General features: G+C 55.7%; 1 protein-coding gene across 3 annotated transcripts in view; it reads left to right on the forward strand.

The window, feature by feature from the left end:
• Nucleotides 1–1,643: 1,643 nt before the first annotated feature.
• The window catches only part of SYNGR1 (synaptogyrin 1), a 29,575-nt gene continuing 9,590 nt past the window's right edge, over nt 1,644–21,628 (forward strand). For 2 of the 3 annotated variants that reach the window (XM_032267110.1, XM_032267112.1), the window contains exons 1-3: nt 1,657–1,819; nt 19,029–19,266; nt 21,107–21,252. In XM_032267110.1, coding sequence (XP_032123001.1) covers nt 1,721–1,819; nt 19,029–19,266; nt 21,107–21,252 — 483 coding nt within the window. In that variant the 5' untranslated portion in view covers nt 1,657–1,720. Of the gene's footprint in view, nt 1,820–19,028; nt 19,267–21,106; nt 21,253–21,628 lie in introns of all 3 variants that reach the window. The other variant, XM_032267113.1, reaches the window with a different exon arrangement.

A 21,628-nucleotide genomic window follows, 5' to 3' on the forward strand; every position in this document is an offset into this window, starting at 1 on the left:
ACCAATTGTTTCTTTTATGAATCATGTTCTTTGTGTTGTATCTAAGAGCTCTTTGCTTAACCTAAGGTCACAAATATTTTCTCTTGTGCATGAGTCTAAAAGTTTTATATAGTCATAGTAGCCACCTTATAAGTTTGCTGGATTAAATGCAGAAATGTATGTAAAGCCCTGGCCAGGTTCAGTGGCTCATGCCTGTAATTCTAACACTTTGGGAGGCCGAGGTGGGCGGATCACGAGGTCAGGAGTTTGAGACCAGCCTGACCAACATGGAGAAACCCCATCTCTACTAAAAATACAAAATTCGCCAGGCATGGTGGCACATGCCTGGCTAATCCCAGCTACTTGGGAGGCTGAGGCAGGAGAATTGCTTAAACCTGGGAGACAGAGGTTGCAGTGAGCTGAGATCACGCCATTGCACTCCAGCCTGAGCAACAAGAGCGAAACTCCGTCTCAAAAAAAAAGAAGGAAAGAAAGAAAGAAACATATGTAAAGCCCTCAGCACAAAGCCTGGTAGAGACTAAGCAATCAACTGAGCCTAAGATGGACATTTGCCCCTGTAATGTTTATCAGGGGCACCCTCAGGCCCAGCACACGTTTCCTCCGCACAGAAGTTGTGCCCTGTCATCACAGAATGGCAGGATACCAGAAAAGCAAAAGCCTCCACACATACCTCATCCAACCTGCTCCTGGAACCAGTGCAGGTAACTGCAGACACAGAGAGGCCGTAGAGGTACAGGGCAGCAGGAGACCCAACCCTGGAAGGTGGCCCTTCCACTGCAGGGAGCACTCCTCCATCCAGTCGCCTTTTCCATGAAACCTGGCGCTCTAGCCCAAGCTGTGATGGGGTAATGGAGACTAGGCTCTATTTACTGAGCACCTACTGTATGCCAGGCCCTTGGGTAAAGAAATGAATAAATTAGACAACACCTGGGTCTTGAGAGCTCACAAACAAGCAGAGCAAGGGCCCACAAACCAACAACTGCATAATTAATTGCTGGATTCAGGAAAGGGACAAGGTCCTGGGGTGGGAGGGAATGGGGAAGAGGAAGTCTCAGCTGCCACCCCTGTGCCAGGCCCCTCCAGGCTGGGGGTGGGAGGGTGCGCAGGCACAGGGACACACATGACGTCATCGTAAGAGCCGGGGAAAGGTGGTCCTGGGAGGTGGGGGCTGCTCTGGAGGGCTCTAGGAGAGGGTCATTCACTTGTGGTTCATTCATTCATTCGAGAAATATTCATGCGGCGCATACTGTGTACCAAGCACCCTCTAAGGAGGACGAACACGGCTTCTGCCCTCTCATTATATTTGGGGCCGACAAAGCGACAGGAAACAGTCAAACAAATCAAGCACGAAGATGGTTTCAGCAGAGCCGATGGCTTGGGGCTGCGACCGGGACAGGGGACCGGAGATGCCGGGCAGGGACACGGCCCGCACTTGCTGCACACGCACCGCCCTCCCCCTACACTTTGCAAAGAGGTCACCGCACTGGCAACGAGCGCGCCCTCCGCCCCGGGGCCGCAGCACGCGCGTCCCCGCGCCCGAGGTCGCGCGCCGCCCAGCACCCCGCCCGCACCCCGCGAGCTGCGCCCGTCGCGCACGACGCCCCCTCGCGGGAGCCCTGGGCCGCCGGCCGCGCGCGCAGGGGAGGGGGCGGGGGCGCCGCGCACGCGCACGGGTCGGCGGCGCGCGCCGAGCGGGGGGCACCGCGCGGGTGCAGCCACGATGGAAGGGGGTGCGTACGGAGCGGGCAAAGCCGGGGGCGCCTTCGACCCCTACACCCTGGTCCGGCAGCCGCACACCATCCTGCGCGTCGTGTCTTGGGTAAGACCGGCCGGCGGCTCCGCCAGGCCGGGGTAGGGGCGTGGGCAAGGGCGACGCGCCCGTGCCGACCCCGACCCCACCGGGCCCCTGGCGTTGGCGCGGCAACGGGCGGGGAGCTGTCCTGCCCATGGGGCCCGCTGCCGCCGCTCCTCCTTCCGGGGCTCTGGGCGGGTGGAGGCCCTGGCGCTCGTGGGGTCGCCTCTCCCGCTCCTGGAGCCCTGGTTTCCCGGGGCCCCCGGTTCGTGCGCCCCTCTTCCCGCCCAGATCGCTGTGACCTCCAGGCCGCGGCTATGCAGCTAGAGGCTCGCGTTGTTCGCTGCCGCCGCGGCGGACTCCGGACCGAGGGGACGGAGCCGGGGTTTAAGGTGGCCTTTTGGGGTGGGTGGATCAGGGCGTGGACCATCTCGCTGGGGTGCCCGCCGCGCCTGCGATAGACGTTGGAGGAGGAGAGGGCAGGGAACCGGGTTCGTGTTGCCTAGCCCGGCCCGTGTGGAGCTATGAGTCGGGAGCTGGATACCTCTCTTCCACCCAGGAACTGCCTCTCCTTCTCGGCGTGACCTTGGTCTGGGAACCACTGAGGTTCCCAGGAAATGTTCTCGAGAAATGAGGACTTCAATTCCGAGGTGGGGAGCGTCATCTCCTCTATCATGCCTCAGTTTCCCAATTTATAGACAAGGTGCGAGGTGCCTTCTTGAGGCCCCCTTGGGCTCTGACATTTCATGAACCGGTAACACCCCTCCCACTCAGCATGCACCTGGATGCCCACAGCAGATGTCTGGGAGAAAGATCTCCTCCCACAGTGAAGAGGCCACGGTGGCCTCCAGCCTAGCTGGGGGGCAGGGTCCCCAGTGCAAAGGGCTGAGTGGGGCTCATGTTCAGACTGGTGGGGGGGGGATGGGACAGAGACAGTGAGCACAGAGGGAGGAGTTCAGGTGCCTTGAGTGGCACCCCATTGGAAAGCAGGCCTGCTGGGGTCTGGAGAGGGGGTGCCCAGGGCTCCCTGGGGTTGGTTGGCTGTATCCTAGATAACCCCACCCGAGGTTCTGGCCTCTGCAGGTCTGGGGCCCATTCCTGGTGGACTCAGACTAGAAGGGCTTGGATTGGCAATGCTGGGCAGGGCACTGTCAGGGACCCCAGGGGCTACATCCAAGGCCAGCTGTGACCTCAGCATGCTCAAGCTCCCTCCTTTCCTTGGTTTTCAGGGTCTGGTTGGTAGAGATGGCTTGGGTATGTATCCCCAGCCTGCCAAGGATGACCCCATTTGAAGCCTTTTCTTCTCAAATGCCGTCAGATGGGAGCCCTTTGTGGGCAGGAAAGCCCAATTCCTTTAGCCCTCGTGTCCCCAGTGCCTGCACAGAGCCCGGCACCCCAGCACATCTGTGTTTGTGGCTCTGAATTCATTTATCTGTGCCAGTCTCCTGCTCCCCAGATGCCCTGACAGGCCCTTGACAAAGGTGGGAGCTCTGGGAGGAACCTGCCGGATCAGGTGGGCAAGCTGTGTTCACTGCTCCAGTCTGCCCGCCCCTGCGGCTCTGGCCTGGAAGGGCAAAGCCACTGGCTTTGTGAGGGGGCGTGGGCATTCTGTCTGCTTGGGTCATTTCTGCCAGTGATGGCTTCATTTAGTTTATTGACTCTGCTGGGCTCTAAGAGAAGGCAGCATGACTCAGAAGCAGACCTTGTTCTCAGGGAGCCTGCAGTCCCCCTGGGGAGTAAGCCAGGTGCCACCAGGCAGAGGCCACAAGAGCCAGGAGAGGGGTCTCCCTGCTGGGGAATCAAGCTCCATGGAGAAGGTGGTGGCAGATTGGGGCTGGTGGGATGAGGGTTTACACATGTGCACATCCGGGGCGAGGACGTGGAAAGGAGGAAGGATCAGCCCCTCTGAGCACCCACGGAGTGCAGGAGCCACCCAGCTGGCTCCCCAACACTAGAGGAAACTGAGGCTCAGAGAGGCCAAGTGCCTGGCCCAAGGTCACTGAGCACGTAAGTGGCAGAAGAGCATCTGAGCCCAGGCCTTCCTGTCTCCAAAGCATAGTGCTTCCCCCGGGGGCAGGGAAGAGTCTGGAATCCTGGAATGTCAGGATTGGAAAGGACACGAAGGTCACCTGGGCCAACCAAAGTTCAGACAACTGCACGACCTCCAGCCCCGCTCACACAGGTGGATACGAGGTGCTCACTACCTTTGTTGGACCAAGAGGTGTCTGATACAGGCTGATTAACACCTTTAAAAATAGCTTTTTTTTTTCCCTCATCAAAGTAATACCTGCCAATTATTGGAAAGTATAAAAATCATGTGTGATGGTTGCGCAGTAGGAATCGACTTACCGCCACCGAAATGGTGAAGATGGTAAATTTGATGCTACGTGTATTTTACCACAACAGAAAAAGTTTGGTGGGGAGTGGTGATCATGTGATACCACCGCATGATAGGGAGGGCTGCGGTGAATATGGTGCTGTGTCTCCTTCTGGTCTTTTCAAAACTGTGTGGTGTGCTAAGCCGTTTTAACACATCAGGAGCCGCGGGGGATGCAGCTGGCGCCTGCTCTTGGCCCTCACACCACAGGGCAGAGCAAGTGAAGCCTGAGCTCCCGGGCTGGGGTGACCCATTTATCCTGGTGTGCAGGAATTTCCTGCCTTTAGCATCCCGAGAGGGCCTCAGTCCAGACAAAGAGGGACAATTGATTACTGTGGCCAGGACTCCTGGACAACCCAGACCCCTGCCACAGCCCTGAAGGGGCCCTACCAGGATGTGCACGTGGACCTGTTTTTTTTTTTTTTAATTCTTCTTTTTTTGAGACAGAGTCTTGCTCTGTTGCCCAGGTTGGAATGCAATGGCACAATCTCAACTCACTGCAACCTAATTCTGCCTCCTGGGTTTAAGCAACTCTCCTGCCTTGGCCTCCTGAGTAGCTGGCACTGTAGGCACACACCACCACACCCAGTCAATTTTTGTATTTTTAGTAGGGATGGGGTTTCATCATGTTGGTCAGGATGGTCTCGAACTCCTGACCTCAGTTGAACCGCCTGCCTCAGCCTCCCAAAGTGCTGGGATTACAGGCGTGAGCCATTACAACTGGCCTGGACCTGTGTTTTTGTAAAATTTGTAAAAGAAGGTTTTTTCTGTTGCTTTTCCAAAAGAGGGCCCCCAAACCGCTTCAGGGCCTCACCACCCTGGACCCGCTCTGAGTCCCTAGGTCACCCTGCACAGAAGCAGGACCTCCAAGACCTGGCTTGTTTCTTGTTTATTTTTTTAGAGACAGGATCTTGCTGTGTTGCCCAGGCTGGTCTCAGACCCCTGGGCTCAAGTGATCCTCCCACCTACGCCTTCTGAGTAGCTAGGACCATGAGGCGTGGCCACTGCATCCAGCATGGCTTCTCTCCCAACTAAGGCTTTCTCACCTCTTGGTGGCATCGCCCAAGTGGCAGATCAGCTGCCACTCCTGGCACCCCCAGGCCACAGCTGTGACCTTCAGCAAGTGTCCCCTGCTCACCCTCTGTGCCTCGGTCTTCCCACCCGAACTGGGCTGGGCTGGGTCAGAGGTGCCTGATCTGTTGTGCAGTGATTGCCGCCTGTCAGTGACTCATTTCTTTGTTTAGAGCCAGATGGGGAAAAAAAGCAGTTACAGCAGAGAGCTAAACTGATTTAATAGAAAGGACCACGTTTTATTTGGAGTTTATATTCTTTTTTGCAGGGGGCTAAAATGGACTATAGTGAATGAATATCAGTGCCAGTAAATGAAGTTTTTTTTAATTCTCCACTTTAACAAAATGAAAATGATGAAATGTTTGAAATGTTGCATTTTCAGGGTTCATTTTTTAAGGGCTTTGGCTGTAACACCACATGGTTTTGTAAGTGGGGTGGGTATCTTTTCCCCCATTTTACAGATGACAAAATGAAGGCTCAGCCTGAAGAAGTGACTCGTGCTAGCTCAAGGCCTGGGCCTGTCAGAGCCTTGGTTTGAACCTGGCCTGCAGGGTCCCAGGCACTGTGTACTCCCTGTGGCTTCCCTGCCTGGATCTCCATGGCACCAAGGGGTGGCCTGAGGGGGGCAACTTTACATGCTGGTTTTATCCACCCCCCACCTCACCCCACATCATCCAAAATGAACACTGAGTAAAAAAGCTGAACTTGGCCGGGTGCCGTGGCTCACCCCAGTAATCCCAACACTTTGAGAGGCCAAGGCGGGCACATCATTTGAGGTCAGGAGTTCAAGACCAGCCTGGCCAACATGGTGAAACCCTGTGTCTACTAAATATACAAAAAAATTAGCCGAGTGTGGTGGTGCACACCTGTAGTCCCAGCTACTTAGGAGGCTGAGGCAGGAGAATTGCTTGAGCCTGGGAGGCGGAGGTTGCAGTGAGCCAAGATTGCACGACTGCACTCCAGTCTGAGCGACTGAGTAAGACTCCATAACAGAGGGAGACTCCATTTAAAAAAAATAGAAAACTCAAATTGTGGCCGGGTGTGGTGGCTCACACCTGTAATCCCAGCACTTTGGGAGGCGGAAGCAGGTGGGTCACCTGAGGTCAGGAGTTCAAGACCAGCCTGGCCAACATGGTGAAAACCCATCTCTACTAAAAATACAAAAAATTAGCCAGGCGTGGTGGCACGTGTGCCTGTAATCCCAGCCACTCAGGAGGCTGAGGCACGAGAATTGTTTAAGCCCGGGAGGTGGAGGTTGCAGTGAGCCAAGATCGCAGCACTGCACTCCAGCCTGGGCTAAAAGAGCGAAATACTGTCTGAAAAAAAGAAAAAGAAAATGCAAGGATTTTTTGTTGTTGTTGTTTGTTTGTTTGTTTGAGACAGGGTCTCACTCCGTCACCCAGGCTGGAGTGCAGTGCTGTGATCTTGGCTCACTGCAGCCTCTGCCCCCTGGGTTCAGGCGATTCTCCTGCCTCAGCCTCCTGTGTAGCTGGGATTACAGGCATACATGTGCCACCATGCACGGTTAATTTTTGTATTTTTAGTAGAGACGTGGTTTCACAATGTTGGCCGAGCTGGTCTCGAACTCCTGACCCCAAGTGATCCACCCGCCTTGGCCTCTCAAAATGCTGAGATTACAGGCATGAGCCACCACACCCAGCCTGAATGCAAGTTTAAAAGGCCTGCCAAAAAAACAAAAAATAATAAAAATAAAAGGCCTGCCATACGGCTGTTATAGTGGGTTTTGTTATCTCCTCCTCAGATGAGAAGCGGAGGCCCAGAGAGGTTAACTCTGGAGTTGCTGGGATCGGAACCCATGGCCCCTGCTCCAGGGAGTCCCCAGCCACAGTCCCACATGAGCAGCTCATACAAAGCTGTCGGGCAAGCCTGAGCCCCAGGGAGAAAAACAGAGGCTGGGAGAGGAAGGGAAGAGAGGAGGAGAAGCCAGGAGGAGGAGGGAGGGAGGAAGGGGGAGGCAGATGGCAGGGCTGCTGGAGGGAGCTACACTTGGCACCCAGACCGGAAGAACCAGCTGTCAGGTGGGAGGGGAGGCAGAGCAGGCGCTGGGGAGTGCCTTGGCCTGGAGACCTGAGGCTGTGCTCTGCACCCTCTTTGCCCGTGACTGGCTGTGTGACTTGAGCAAGAGGCCCATGCTTTCCTGGCCTCAGTTTCCCCATCTGTCAATGGGAAAAGGATCGCTGGATTGCTTTGGTGGTTCCCGACCTTTCCACCTTTGAAGAACCCCACTCTTGCCCCTAGTGGACTTCAGGTTGGGAACTTTGGATTGGTCAGTCTTTAAAGCTGTGATGTTGGGGCCGGGCGAGGTGGCTCACACCTGTAATCCCAGCACTTTGGGAGGCCAAGGTGGGCGGATCACTTGACGCCAGGAGTTTGAGACCAGCCTGGCCAACATGGTGAAACCCCATCTTTACTAAAAATACAGAAATTAGCCGGGCATGGTGGTGCCTGGGATTATGCTTGTTATCCCGGCTACTCGGGAGGCTGAGGCAGGAGACTCGCTTGAACCTGGGAGGCAGAGGTTGCAGTGAGCCAAGATCCCACCACTGCATTCCAGCCTGGGCGACAGTGTGAGACTGTTTCAAAAAAAAAAAGTGATGTTGGGAGCCATCCCCTCAGGCTCTGCGAGGGCCTACAGTGGAGGGGTCCTGGGCCCCAGGTTCATACATGGGAGCAGAGCAGACAGCGCTAGCTGGAGCCTGGAAGGGCTGTCATGCCCTGTGTTTCCGGGAGAGCCTTCCCTTCCAGGGATGGAGTTTTGCTCAGCTCCTGCTGCTCGTGGGGCAGGGGCCAGGTGAAGGAGACATTGGGGAGGGGCAGCTCTGTAGATGGGATAGTCCCAAGCTGTCAGGCCCAGGCTGCAGTCATGCAGGAGCTTTAAGAAGCTGGGGCACCTCCAGTACCCCGAAGTCCAGGGGCAAGAGTTCCCGAGCCTTCAGCCCCTCCCAGAATGTCCTTGACAGCTTTTGTAAATTGCTCTGTAACCTGGCCTCCTCCAGACCCTGCTTCCTGCAGCCTGCTCAGTGGAGGCCACTTTATCCTGCAGACCCTCCATCTGCTGTGCCTGGGGGTGGGCAGGGTCCTTTTGGCTCCTGAGGCCACTTCCGGGCCATTATCAGCACTGGGTCGCCCACTTGCCTTCATGATGAGCCGGCTCCAGGCCACTTTGCCGGTTCCTCAAAGATGCCCACCCTGACTTGGTGTCAGCCTTCTCCAGCACTACTGCTGCTCCAGTCCTGGTCACTAGAGTGTCTACTTCTGTGGCCCTTTCCACACGCTGGTCTCCTCTCCCCCCATGGTCTTCTGTGCCAGCCTCAGCCACGTCACCAGCTGGACCCTAGCGAGGCCTGGCCGTGCCTTCCCAGTAGCCTGTGGCACTCCCTGATCCTCCTTCCAGGTATCTCCTCCATGCCTCCTACCTTCCACCTCTCTCTCCCGCCCCTGATCCTAGGCCCTTGGGCCTGAGACCTCTGAACCGCTGATCTTCCCCCATGCACTAGGCCTCACCCCTTGGTCCCACCTGTCCCCCTCCCCACCTCGGCCCCCAGTGGCCACACGTGCAGCTCCAGCCCTTCTGCACATCACACTCGCCTGGCACAGCTCTGGTTAAACTGAGTCCTAGGCCTCTTCACACCTGCCCCATCGTCCTAGACTGTCTCCCTGTCCTGGCGGCCCAAGCCAGCCGCTGCAGCCACTAGGGCCTGTTTCTCTCACCTACTCAAGGACACGCATCCATCAGTTCTCTCTCCCTCTCTCCCCCACCTGCAATTTCACCCGGTCTACTCTCTTAACTCATCAGCTTGCAAATGTGCATGATTCCCCGTCTCAGGAAGATACTCCCTCACCCATTTCTCTGGTCCTTCAGAGAGTTGTCACCGTCTCCAGGGTTTCTTCTGCAGTTTCCCACGCACGCTCCCCACGGGCTCTCTCCCCTGCTCGCCCTCCTCTTAGGCTCACTCCTGACCTTCACATTGCCCATCTCATAGCTGATGGTTATTGACGAATCTCTCAGCAGCATGTGGCAGCAGTGAGGGGTTTATGCATCCTCCCTTGAATCCAAACAGCCGCAGAATGTGGACACCCTCACCCCGTTCGTCCTCTCTTTAATATGCATGCTGAGCACAGGCGGATGAGGTGCCTGGTCTGCAGGGAGGGCTTACAGTCTAGTGGAGAGAAAGGTGGTGGAAGCCAGTTAAAATATGGAGGTAAGCACAGACCCCTAGAGAGGGAAAGGCAGGTGACACCAGCGTTGAGATGAGAGTGGGGAGCCAGCCAGGCAGAGAAGGGGGAAGGAGGAACAGCATGGGCAAAGGCTGAAAGGCCTGGCAGAGGAGAGATGAGGCTGTCACCCCTGCTGGGTGTACACTTGGGGGGTGAGAACAGCATCTGTCATATCCCCAGGGCTAGGCTTGTTCCAGGCATCTCTTAAGGGCCCCACATATGGATGGATGAGGCGGGAACTGCACTGACGTGTCCTCCTCCTGTCCACTGTTCTCATTCAGGTCCCCCTGCCTTTAGGGCTCTGCTCAAGTGTCAACTCCCCGTGAGGGCTTCCTGGATTCTCCCAAGCTTGTGCTCTTCTCCCTCCTTCCCTTGGATTCTGTGGGGATGGCAGACAGAAATCTCAAAAAATCTCTTTCCCCTTCTGGGCCTTTCTTCTCTAGAAGGTGAGGCAGGGCCTTCGACCAGATTATTTCCCTGATGACCTGGAATTTGTACAGAAGGAGAGAAACCAAACACATCAGGCAGGCAGGGACTGGCAGGGCCGAGGCAGGCACCGGGATGAGGAAAAGCAGACAGAACCAGATGGTGAGACCCGCCCTTCTCTTTTTTTTTTTTTTTTTTGAGGCAGAGTTTTACTCTGTCACCCAAGCTGGAGTACAGTGGCATGATCCCAACTTACTGCAGCCTCCACCTCCCAGGTTCAAGTGATTTTCCTGCCTCAGCCTCCCAAGTAGCTGGGATTACAGGCACCCACCACCACACCCGGTTAATTTTTTGAAATATTTTTAGTAGATATGGGGTCTCACCATGTTGGCCAGTCTGGCCTCGAACTCCTGACCTTGAGGCATCCACCCATGTCTGCCTCCCTAAGTACTGGGAGTATAGGCATGAGCCACCACATCCAACCGACCCTGCCCTTCTTACCAACTGAGAGACCTCACAGAGCCTTAGTGGCCACATTTGTAAAATGGGTACAGCAGTGCCTACCCCAGGGGTCTCTAGGGATATAAATGAGGTCTAGCCCTGAAGGGCTCTGCAGTGTTTGGTTGGCATTTACACCCCTTTGCAGGTGGTGATGTTCCCCCCCCCGCACCTCTACCCTGCCTCTGAAAGGGCAGATGTGGCAAGACCTGGGGTGAGGAAGGCCCTGGGGGGGAAGAGGGTTATGGGATGGCAGTCCAGATACTTCTGCTACTGAGAATGAGGCCCTGGGCCAGTCAAGCAAGTCGTCTCTGGGTCTTTGTTTCTTCCTTTCTCTCTCTCTCTGGTTTTTTTTTTTTTTTTTTTTTTTTTTTGTAGAAACGGGGTCTCACTATGTTCCCCAGGCTGGTCTCAAACTCCTGGGTTCAAGTGATCCTCCTGCCTCTGCCTCCTGCATAGCTGGGATTACAGTCGTGAGCCATGATGCCCAACCAATTTCCCCCTTTTTCATGAGGCTTCAAGGCCCCTTTGAGGTTACTCAGCCAGAGAAGAGGAACATGGGGCATTCTGGAAAGAGGGAGGGGCCTGCAGATCACCCAGGCCCAGCCTCAGCACCCTGGGGAGACAGGGGTCTGCTCGCCCGGGTCCTGCCCAGCAGAGCCCACTCCACCCCCACCACTGATCAGGGACAGCTTGCAGAGATTACGCCTAATCCCCAGCAGGTCACTTCCAAGGCTGCACAACCCAGGGTGAGGCAGGGGTGGGGGAAGGGACCCACAGCCCCACCTGCCCCACCCCCGCCTATGCCCCGGCAAGGCTCTTCAGGAAGCCAAGAGGCTGCCCAGCATCCATCATGTGTCCACGTGGCTTCAGCCGTTTTCCTCACATGACCGTGGGGGGAGGCAAGGCACCGTTCCTGCAAAGGGGGGCCCAGGGCAGCCTGACTTGTTTCTCAAAGCATGACCACTCCTTTCTTCCCTCAGCCTTTCCCCAGGAGGCAGGATGGATGCCTGCACCGGGACATGGGCAGGAAGGCTGGGTTCAGCTGGTGGGGAGAGGACTCGGCAGCCTCCTTTCCAGGGAGTGAGCTCCCTGTGCACAGGGGTGTCCAAGGAAAGGTGCCAGCCAAGGATGCTGAGGAGGGGATCATTCTCCTGCCCCCCATGCTGCCTGGGCCTTTCTGACTGTCAGTCTTGCTGTCTACTCCCCTTGAAACCTTTCCTGATTCTCTCCCTGGGTCTGAGGAACAGACATACACCCAACAACTGAACCAACAAACAGGAAAGAAGTTATATAGTGATGTTACCAAGAACATTAATTGAGGCACTGGAGAGTACTTTAGATCTGGGAGTCTGGTCTGGAGGGCTTCTATGGTGAGGTGTCTTTTGCGATCAGATGTGGACATTGAGGAGCCAGCTGAGGGGAGATCTGGAGAAATATGGGCATCCCAGGCAGAGGGAAGAGCCGAGTACAAAGGCCCTGCGGCAGGAATGAGCTCAGGAGGGGTTGGGAGGAGAGTATTGGGAAGAGTTTCAGAGGCAGGCGGGACCCCAGGGATGTGGGAAGATCTTTGCCTGGGCAGGGAGCAGTGGGCGAGCACCGATCCAGGGGTCTAGAGCTGGGGGTGACATGACCTGGCTTGGGTTTAAAGGGATTGTCTGGCTGCTGTGAGGGGACAGAGTGTGGGGGTGCACGTGGACACATGGGCTGCTGTCATTGCCTGGAGAGTGGCGACCGTGGCCTGCCCCAGGGTGGAGGGACTTGACAGTTTTGGGGGGAGGTTGAAGCAGCAGGCCCGACTGTCCGACTGGATGGAGGGGTCGAGTGTGAGCCAGGGCTGGGTCCAGCAGCTGGTGCAAGGCTGAGGTCACTGGGGGGCTGAGAGAGCCTGGAGCCCTGGAGGCAGGACTTATGGCCCAAGCAGGGGGACCTCAGGGCCATTCTAGGGTGATGGACTTTATCTTCAGCCAACAGAGGGACTGTTGAGGTTTGGAGTGGGTGAGATCCCCCTGGCTGCTGCCTGTGGACTGCCTGGAGGAGGCTGGAGAGGAGGCTGTGATGGTGTCAGGCACCTGGGCATCAACAGGGCAGGGACCAGGGCTCCCCTGAGCGGCGCAGCTCAGGAACAGGTGTTCCAACACAGGGCGAGGTAGACGGTTCCATTTGAGCTGGGAGGACAGAGTGCCATGGGCACCAGATGTCATCTCTCTGCAGCTTATCTGGGGAAAGCCAGCATTTGTCTAACGACATTTAAAACCAGGCCTCTGGGAGGTTCCTGGTGGCGCAACAGTGATCTCAGCCACCCCCATGCTGGCTAGGCACAGCTGGCCCCGAGCCTTCATTAGCCGATGCCCTGCCGTGGGTCCTGAGCACACCCTGGTTGGTCTGTCTGTGGAGAGGAGATATTATCTGGTCCCTCAAGTAAAGTGGGCCCAGGGCCTTTTGCACTGCGGGACACAGGGCTTGGGACCAGCAGGTGTCCCTCCCTGGTCTCATGCTGCCCTTAGTTTGGGATTCTGGAATTCGATCCTTCATGGGTAGGCAGCTGGACACAGAGGTTGTTGAGGGGCTGGAGGAGCAAGCCTGGATATGAGGCTGGTTCCCCGCTTACCTGCTGTGGGCCAGCCAGAGGCAAGGCCTCTCTGAGCCTTAGCCTCCCTGTCTGTGAAATGGTCTAAGTGTAAGACTGCTTTGTGAGGATGATTTTAGGTTTGTTTCTTCTCTGCAGCTTTTGATGAGGATTTAGGTGCCTTCTTCCATTGGCATCAGGTCCCGAGGAGGCTGAGGGCTGGCCCCGGGTCTCAGGGTGGAGACAGACTTGTAAATAGGTCCCAGCCAAGAGTGCCAGAGGCTCAGGATGGGAAAGAGTGACTGGGAAGTGGGATGTCCCTGAAGGTGTCTGGGAGTCATCATATCCCAGCAGCGTTCGAAGGGTGAGGAGGAGTTCGCTCCCATTGAAGATGAAGAAGGTAGGAAGGCAGTGCAGAATTATCAGACAGCCTGAGGACACCAGCCACCCTCAGCCCTCTGGGGTGGCTATATAGGGCAGGGAAGGGGACAGATGAGACCAGGGTAGGCCATAGAGGACTTGGTACTTCTGGGGTCTCTGCTTCTATGTGTCTCTGAATCCAGTAGCCCAGGATCCTGAAATCCAAGATTCTGAGATTCCTTCTGATTTGTTTTTCTGAGTTTGACATAGATCTCCACCAAGCACCATCTGGAATCCGTTTTTAAAAAAGACTCAGGATTGGATTTTAAAGAGGGTGGAAAAAAACCGAAGAAGCTTGGCAGGTTTACCTTGGTGCCTTTTTTTAGCGTTTGCTTTAGCTCGAAGGAAGCTTGTTTTTCCTCTGCGTGCCGGTGACCTGGGTCTTCCGTTGGCCATTGCCCTCCATCCTCTCCTGTTTCCGGGCCTCTGTCTCTGCCTCTGAAGACCTGTCTCCCTTCCCCGCAGCAGATCTGCTTGTTGGAAGAATTTCCCCTGGTGTCTTTGCTGCTGTGGCCAGTGTGGAATTTCATTCTGGTTTCATTTCCGGTTCTCCAGTGGCTCCTTGTGGCTGCTCTGTGTGCCCCTTGCTGTGCCTGCAGATCTGGCCTTAGCAAGTGACCCAGGGATGCTGCCTGGCACAGGGCACCGGCTTTGGATCCAGTGAGACTCAGGTTCAAGCCTCAACTCCACTCCTGCCCAGCTGAGAGACTGGGCAGGTCCGTTGAAGCGGCTCCAAAATGGGAATAAGAATATTGAGCTGGTGGAGTCAGAACATAACATTTCCCGGCACACAGCAGGCCCTGGGCAAGCCTCTATTCCTCCTCCTGTGTACTATGAGTGGCTGAGGAGCAGAAACCTGAGGCTTGTGTCATGTTTTGGGGGAGCTCCCACTTGGGGTGGGGATGGCAGCTAAATGGAGAAGTTAAACCCTTATCGCAGAAGGCAATTGACAGTCCTGCAGGGGGTTCAGGAGACTGCAAGGGACTGGGTCTGTGTCCTCTGAGATGATCCTTCCCTTCCCTGAGCCTCAGTTTCCCTACTTGTGGATCAGCAGGCTGCAGGGGATGTGGCATCTGCAAGGGGACAGCTCTGCTCCCCATTATCATTGAGCCTAAATTCCATGACTCAGTCCCCAACTCAGTCCCCTGCTCTTTTCGTTTTTCTTTCTTTCTTTTTTTTTTTTTCTTGAGATGGAGCCACACTCTAGCGAAGGCTGAAGTCCAGTGGCACGATCTCGGCTCACCGCAACCTCCGCATTCTGGGTCAATCAATTCACCTGTCTCAGCCTCTCAAATAGTTGGGATTACAGGCGCGTTGTCTCAGCCTCCCAGGTAGCTGGGATTACAGGCGTGCACCACCACACCTAGCTAATTTTTGTATTTTTGTAGAGACGAGGTTTCACCATGTTGGCCAGGCTCATCTCAAACTCCTGACCTCAAGTGATCCGCCCACCTCAGCCTCCCAAAGTGTTGGGATTACAGACATGAGCCATTACACTTGGCCCCTTCTTTTTTTTTTTTTTTTTTTTTTTTGAGACAGGATCTCCCTCTGTCTCCCAGGCTGGAGTGTGGTGGTGCGATCCAAGCTCACTGCAGCCTTCACTTCCTGAGCCCAAGCGATCCTCCAGCCTCAGCCTCTGCCCGGCTAATTTTTGTAGAGACAGGGGTTCACTGTGTTGCCCAGGCTGGTCTCAAACTCCTGGGCTCAAACGATCCACCTGCCTCTGCCTCCCAAAGTGCTGGGATCACAGGTGTGAGCCACCATCCCTGGCTTCTCCTCTCCTCCTCTCACTCCCCATGTCGGTCTGTCTGCAGATTCTGGTGGTTCTACTTTCAAAGTATATTCAGCACCCACTTCTCCCCGTCATGCCACTACCTGCACCAGCCTCAGGCCCCTCATCCCTCACCTGGGCGCTGCCGTAGCTCCTGGCTGGGCAGCTTTTCTTGGCTTTACCACCACAGTCTTTTCTCTCTGTAGTAGTGCCCCTCCCAGCAGTGCCCAGAGCCGAGAAACTTGTGATCTGTGATAAATGCCTGACTGAGGCGGGTGTCTGCTGGGGCCATGGGGCCCCACCCGATCCCTCCAATGATGCTGTTTTGCTCTTGCTCTGCACCCTCTTGGCGACACATCCTCTCCAGCACTTTCCTCCCTGCCTCTCTAAGGACTGCCTGCCTCTGTCTCCCAAGAGGGCCCAGTCCTAATGGTTCCTCCTCTGCTGTCCCCAGGGCCCAGGCTTCTGCCCGTCTGTTTCCCCTCCCACCTCGTCTCTGTTTTTGGGAAGCCTGATATTGTTCTGTTTTTGGAAGAGGATCCACACTTATTTTCAGCATTGGCAGCAGTGGGGTCTCCTCCGGCCCCGGGAGCACGTGTCTGTTAGGAAGTATTCAAGAGGGCCCTTCCTGGTATTATTCCTTCTTTTCTGGGACCTCTATAGAGGAAATGAACCTTACGAAGCTCCTACAAGGCACTGCTCTGCTCTGGGTACTTGCTCTAATTCACCCATCAGCCCCAGAGGGGATGTTACTTTGTACAGAGGACCAATCTGAGGCTCAGAGAGGCTAAGTCACTTGCCTGAGGCCACCCAGCATAAGCAGCAGGCCTTGGATCTGAATCGGCAGGTCTGTATGACTCCTCAGTGTCTGAAGTCTCTGATCAGGAGCCTTTTCTGTTCTGCTTTGGTGACATCCAGGACTGGGCCTCAGATTCCCAACCTGACAGTTTTCTGGTAGGAGCCTTGGACTTATGGCAGTACACAGGTACAAGGGGCTGTGTGGCTAGCAGTCCCTGGAGTTGTGCAGTACACAGCCTAGGCAGCTGGCCATGTACCGCACATCTCCCAGTGTTCAGAATCTGCCTTGTTTGTCTTGATTTCTCAGTGGCCCAGGAGCCCCCTTGACAATGGCTTTTAAGTCCTAACTTCAAAGGCGCTCCCCACTGTGCCTCTGAGCACCAGACTTGGGACTCAGTTGTACTGCCCGATCCCCAGTCACACTGAGGCTGCCCACCAGGCCTTCCTCCCTGCTGGCCTCTCTGCTCGATCCCTTGGGTCTCTGGGAGTAAATTCCACCCCTTCTTCAGGGTCCACCTCCCGAAGCTGAGAGGCAGCTTGCCAGGTAGAAAAGAGCACAGGTCTGGGAATCAGGAGACCTAGGTTCACGTTCAGCCTCTGCTGCCGACAACAGTGCCCCTTTCTCTTTCTGAGCCTTAGTTTTTCTACTCTGTCAATTGGGGACAGTATAAATAGCCTTGCCTGCTTCAAAGAGGTGATGGTGAGGCTGCAGAGCCTGTGGCAGGCAGAGCTGTGGGCCCTGATGCCCTCATGGGTCTGAAGTCTCGTGGTCATGGGGTCTTCCTAAATCAGGACTGGCAAATGGTGGCTCACAGGCCACCACTGCCCACCTCTTTGCCATGGCTGAACCAGGGCGCAGCTTCAGAATCCTTTCTTTTTTTTATTGTGCCCAGTTTGCATAACATACCATTTTAATGTTGTATAATTCAGTGTACATTTTTTTCTTTAATTTATAATTTATTTATTACAGACATGGGGTTTTGCTATATTGCCCAGGCTAGTCTCAAACTCCCAGTCTCAAGCGATCCTCTCACCTCAGTCCCCCAAGTAGCTGGGACCACAGGTGCATGCCACCATACCCAGCTAATTTTTGTAGAGATGCGGTTTTACAACGTGCCCAGGCTGGTGGTTCCTTTTTATGGCTGAACAGTTATCCAGTATACGGATGTACCATGCTTTGTGTCTCCGTTCATCTTCTGTGCACATTTACGTCAGAATCCCTTTTACCCACAGCGTCCTAACTCAGTGGTCTCTAAACTTTTTTTTTTTTTTTTTTTTTTTGAGATGATATCTTGCTCTGTCGCCCAAGCTGGAGTGCAATGGCACGATCAAGGCTCACTGCAACCTCCACTTCCCAGGTTCAAGCGATTCTCCTATCTCAGCCTTCCAAATAGCTGGCATTATAGGCTTGCGCCATCACGCCCGGCCCATCTTTTGTATGTTTGGTAGAGACAGGGTTTCACCATGTTGGCCAGGCTGGTCTCTGACTCCTGTCCTAAAGTGATCCACTCACCTCAGTCTCCCAAAGTGCTGGGATTACAGGCGTGATCCACCACGCCCGGCCTGCCTTTTTTCTTTTTTTGAGACAGTCTCGTTCTTTCCCCCACACTGGAGTGCAGTGGCAAGATCTCTGCTCACTGCAACCTCCACCTCCCGTATTCAAGCGAGTTTCCTGCCTCAGCCTGCCGAGTAGCTACAACTACAGATGCGCACCACTACGCCCAGTTAATTTTTGCATTTTTAGTAGAGACGGGTTCCACCATGTTGACCAGGCTGGTCTTGATGTCTTGACCTCATGATCTGCCCACCTCGGCCTCCCAAAGTGCTGGGATTACAGGTGTGAGCCACTGCACCCAGCCTGGGTGAATCCATTCTTAAGCTCACTGACATGATATTGGCAGGATTCAGTCCCTTGTGGGTGTTGGACTGAGGGGCTCAGTTCTTGTGGGCAGTTGGCTGAAGATGTCCCTCAGTTCAGGTCTTTCCAAAGGGTAGCTCAAAACACAACAGCTTTGAACAGAGCAAGCAGGGAGTCGGGGAGGGAAGGATGAGCAAGAAGGAAGTAGAAATCCTTTGTCACTTACTCTCAGAAGTGATATCCCATCACTTCTTGCCATGTCATAGGGGGGCAGGGCAGTGAGATCACATGTGTAACACCCTTGGGAACATGCAGGGTGCCCTGTATCTGGTAGGGTTGTGTCCACTGTTATTTTATATATATATATATATATATATATATATATATATATATACACACACACGCACACACACACGTATACACATTATCACACACACATAGATTTTTTTTTGAGACAGAGCCTCTCTCTGTCACCCAGGCTGGTGTGCAGTGGCATGATCGTGGCTCACTACAACCTCTGCCTCCTGGGCTCAGTCCTCCCCCTCATCTTCCCTAGCAGCTGGGACTACAGGCACACACCACTATACCTGGCTAATTTTTGTATTTTTAGTAGAGGCGGGGTTTTGTCATGTTGCCCAGGCTGGTCTCAAATTCCTGAGTTCAAGTGAGCCTCCTGCCTTGGCCTCCCAAAGTGCTAGGATTACAAGCGTGAGCCACTGCACCTGGTCCACTGTTGTTTTTTCATTCATCACTCCATCCATTTGACGGGCCTGGGTAGGGGCCTGAGACCCCAGGCCAGCCCACGGCTCTGCAGAGGGAAGGGGAACACAAGACGGGGCCAGGCACATGCCAGCATCTGGAGGAGTCAGCCTGGGGGTGGGGGCTGGGCAGGTTCACAGCCCAGGCGGGCCCACTGTGGCTCCTTGTTCTTCAGGGGTTAGTCTAGTCCCAAGACATCTTGGTGTCAGGGCCTGGGAGGACATTTAGGACCTGGCTGAGGGGTGCCTGTGGCTGAGAAAGGAAGTGATTGACCCCCACCTGCGCTATGTGACCCAAGCAAGTTGCCCTCCCTCTCTGGGCACCTCCCTCTGAAATGCCTTGTGGCTCACGGAGAGGCAGGCAGCAGGAGAGGGTGGCAGCCTCCCCATCCCCTGGGTGGTATCAGGCAGGGGTCTGCCCAGGTCTAAGGCATGGCCCCCACCCCCACAGCTGTTCTCTATAGTGGTGTTCGGCTCCATCGTGAACGAGGGCTACCTCAACAGCGTCTCTGAGGAGGAGGAGTTCTGCATCTACAACCGGAACCCCAACGCCTGCAGCTACGGTGTGACCGTGGGTGTGCTTGCCTTCCTCACCTGCCTGCTGTACCTGGCCCTGGACGTGTACTTCCCGCAGATCAGCAGCGTCAAGGATCGCAAGAAAGCCGTCCTGTCCGACATCGGAGTGTCGGGTGAGCCCCGCCCAGCAGGTGCCCCTACATGGAGTCTGCAGAGGGCTGTCCCGGCCATAGGAGACGGCCACCAACCTTCTCCCCATCTTCCAGATGAGGAAATGAGGTGCAGGCGGGTAAAGAGACAGACTCAGGGTCACATGGCTGGCAACAGAGAGGATGGGACCAGGACAGGGCCTAGGACCCCAAAATAACCCATGCTGCCCACGGGCAGGGGAGCACGGATGGGATTCTAGTTCCTTCTAGTCTAAGGGACCATGAATGGTGCTGGGCATGTGCCAGCCCTCATGGGTTGGCCCGTGCTTCAGTGGCCTCCTCTGTGCCACCTCCCTGGGGCAGCTTCATGAGAACTAAGCAAGGTGGTGACTGGGTGCCCAGTTGGCAACAGGGGCCCTGAAGCCTTACCTTCCCCTGCCCTCCCAGCCAGACCTGGGCAGGACCAGGGCCTGGACCTATGGAGCCAACCTGACCTGCTGCCCTTTGCCCTTCAGAAGCAGACTTTGGCAGAGGGACGCTGACCTCTGCTCCATGAGTTCCAGGAATCTGATTGGTGGATGCTCTCAGCCAGGGGTCAGAACCCTAGGCTTCAGCCTTGCTGTTCTGAGGCTTGGGTCCCTGGACTGGGACCACCCCCTAGTTCTAAGCCTGGAGCTTTCAGGATAAGCCATGCTGAAGGCAGCCCATGAGGCCTAGTTCTAGAAGGAACTAGAACTAAATGAGTGGTTCTCAAACTTCCACAGAGCCTCAGGGTTCCCTGGCAGTGCCTCTGGAAGGTGGGCTGGCCTCAGGTGGGTGCCCCACCCGCTTGGCAGATGCACGCCTTGCCCTGAGCAGGTCTGGGTTTCTCTGGGGAGACCTGGGCACCCACAGGCGATTGTGTGGCCGTGAGGCTCCCGCTGCTGACCACCCCAGGCTCAGCTCTCAGTGGCCCCTTGATAAACCTGGGGCTCTGTGGGGCCACAGCATGTTAGAAGTCGAAGCCCAGCCGGGCATGGTGGCTCACACCTGTAATCCCAGAACTTTGGAAGGCCGAGGTGAGAGGATCACAAAGTCAGGAGTTCGAGACTAGCCTGACCAACATGGTGAAACCCCATCTCTACTAAAAATACAAAAATTAGCCAGGCGTGGTGGTTGTGTGCCTATAATCCCAGCTACTCAGGAGACTGAGGCAAGACAATTGTTTGAACCCTGGAGGTGGAGGTTTCGGTGAGCCGAGATCGCTGCCACTGCACTCCAGCCTGGGTGACAGAGTGAGACTCCATCTTAAATAAATAAATAAATAAATAAAAGAAGTTGAAGCCCAGACCCACCCAGCCAAGCTGCCATCTTTGCCCCAGCCTTGTCCTCCTTCCCCCACCTCATTTATCTGGAAGCCTCTAGCAGGGTGGGGTCTGGGGGTTGGGGTCTTCCTGCCTGCAGAGCTGCAGGCATCAGGGGTGGACGGGGGTGGGGTGGGGGGGCCAATGTCAGGGGTGTGGCTGGAGATGGGGGTTTGGCAGAGACCTGAGAAATGCGGCCTGAGTTGATTGCCTTCTCTCTCTGTCTCTCCCTCCATCCTCCCCTCTCGCTGCCCGTGGCTCTTCTCTGTCTGGCCCTGGCCCTGCCCTGTCTGTGGCCCCTTCCCCCCTGCATCTTACTGGCTTCCCTCTTCCCACCTGCACCTTCTCTTGGCTCCCCTCTCTCTTCCTCTACCCCCTTGGCCTCTCCCTTTGGGGGTCGGGGAGCGTGGGAGATGCGCTCTTGAATGTCCCCGTTCCTCGGCTTTCTCATTTGCTCCCCACTCACCCTCTCCCCCATGTGTGGCACTGCCCATTCTGCCTGGCCCTGGGGACCCCCCCAGCCTTCTGGGCCTTCCTCTGGTTCGTGGGCTTCTGCTTCCTGGCCAACCAGTGGCAGGTCTCCAAGCCCAAGGACAACCCGCTGAACGAAGGGACAGACGCAGCCCGGGCCGCCATCGCCTTCTCCTTTTTCTCCATCTTCACCTGGGTGAGTACGGCTACCGCCCACCAAGCCCACACTCGCCCCCTTTCCCCACTGAACTCCCGGACTAGTGGCCTTGCGCTAGCCCGGGACCTGCTGTGCCTCCGGAAGCCCACACCACCCTCGCTCCCTCTTCTGCCTGTCTGTCTCTGTGGCACTCACAGCCGTGCTCCCTCAGCAACGAGGCTGCGGCCCTTGGGGGCAGCACAGTCACTAGAGATGGCAGCCCCTCACTCTGGGTGGGTGGTGTTTATCATCCCCTTTCACAGATGAGAAAGCAGAGGCCTGGACAGGAAGGTGAGGCTTGCAGGGTTTGAGGCTGGGAGGGAGCCCTGCCTAGGAGTCAGGAGACCTGGTTCCCATCGGGGCTGCCTCTCATTTT

Source organism: Sapajus apella, unplaced genomic scaffold (assembly GCF_009761245.1).
Source record: "Sapajus apella isolate SASKATOON/1434 unplaced genomic scaffold, GSC_monkey_1.0 scaffold166, whole genome shotgun sequence".
In the NCBI taxonomy this organism is placed as follows: Eukaryota; Metazoa; Chordata; class Mammalia; order Primates; family Cebidae; genus Sapajus; species Sapajus apella.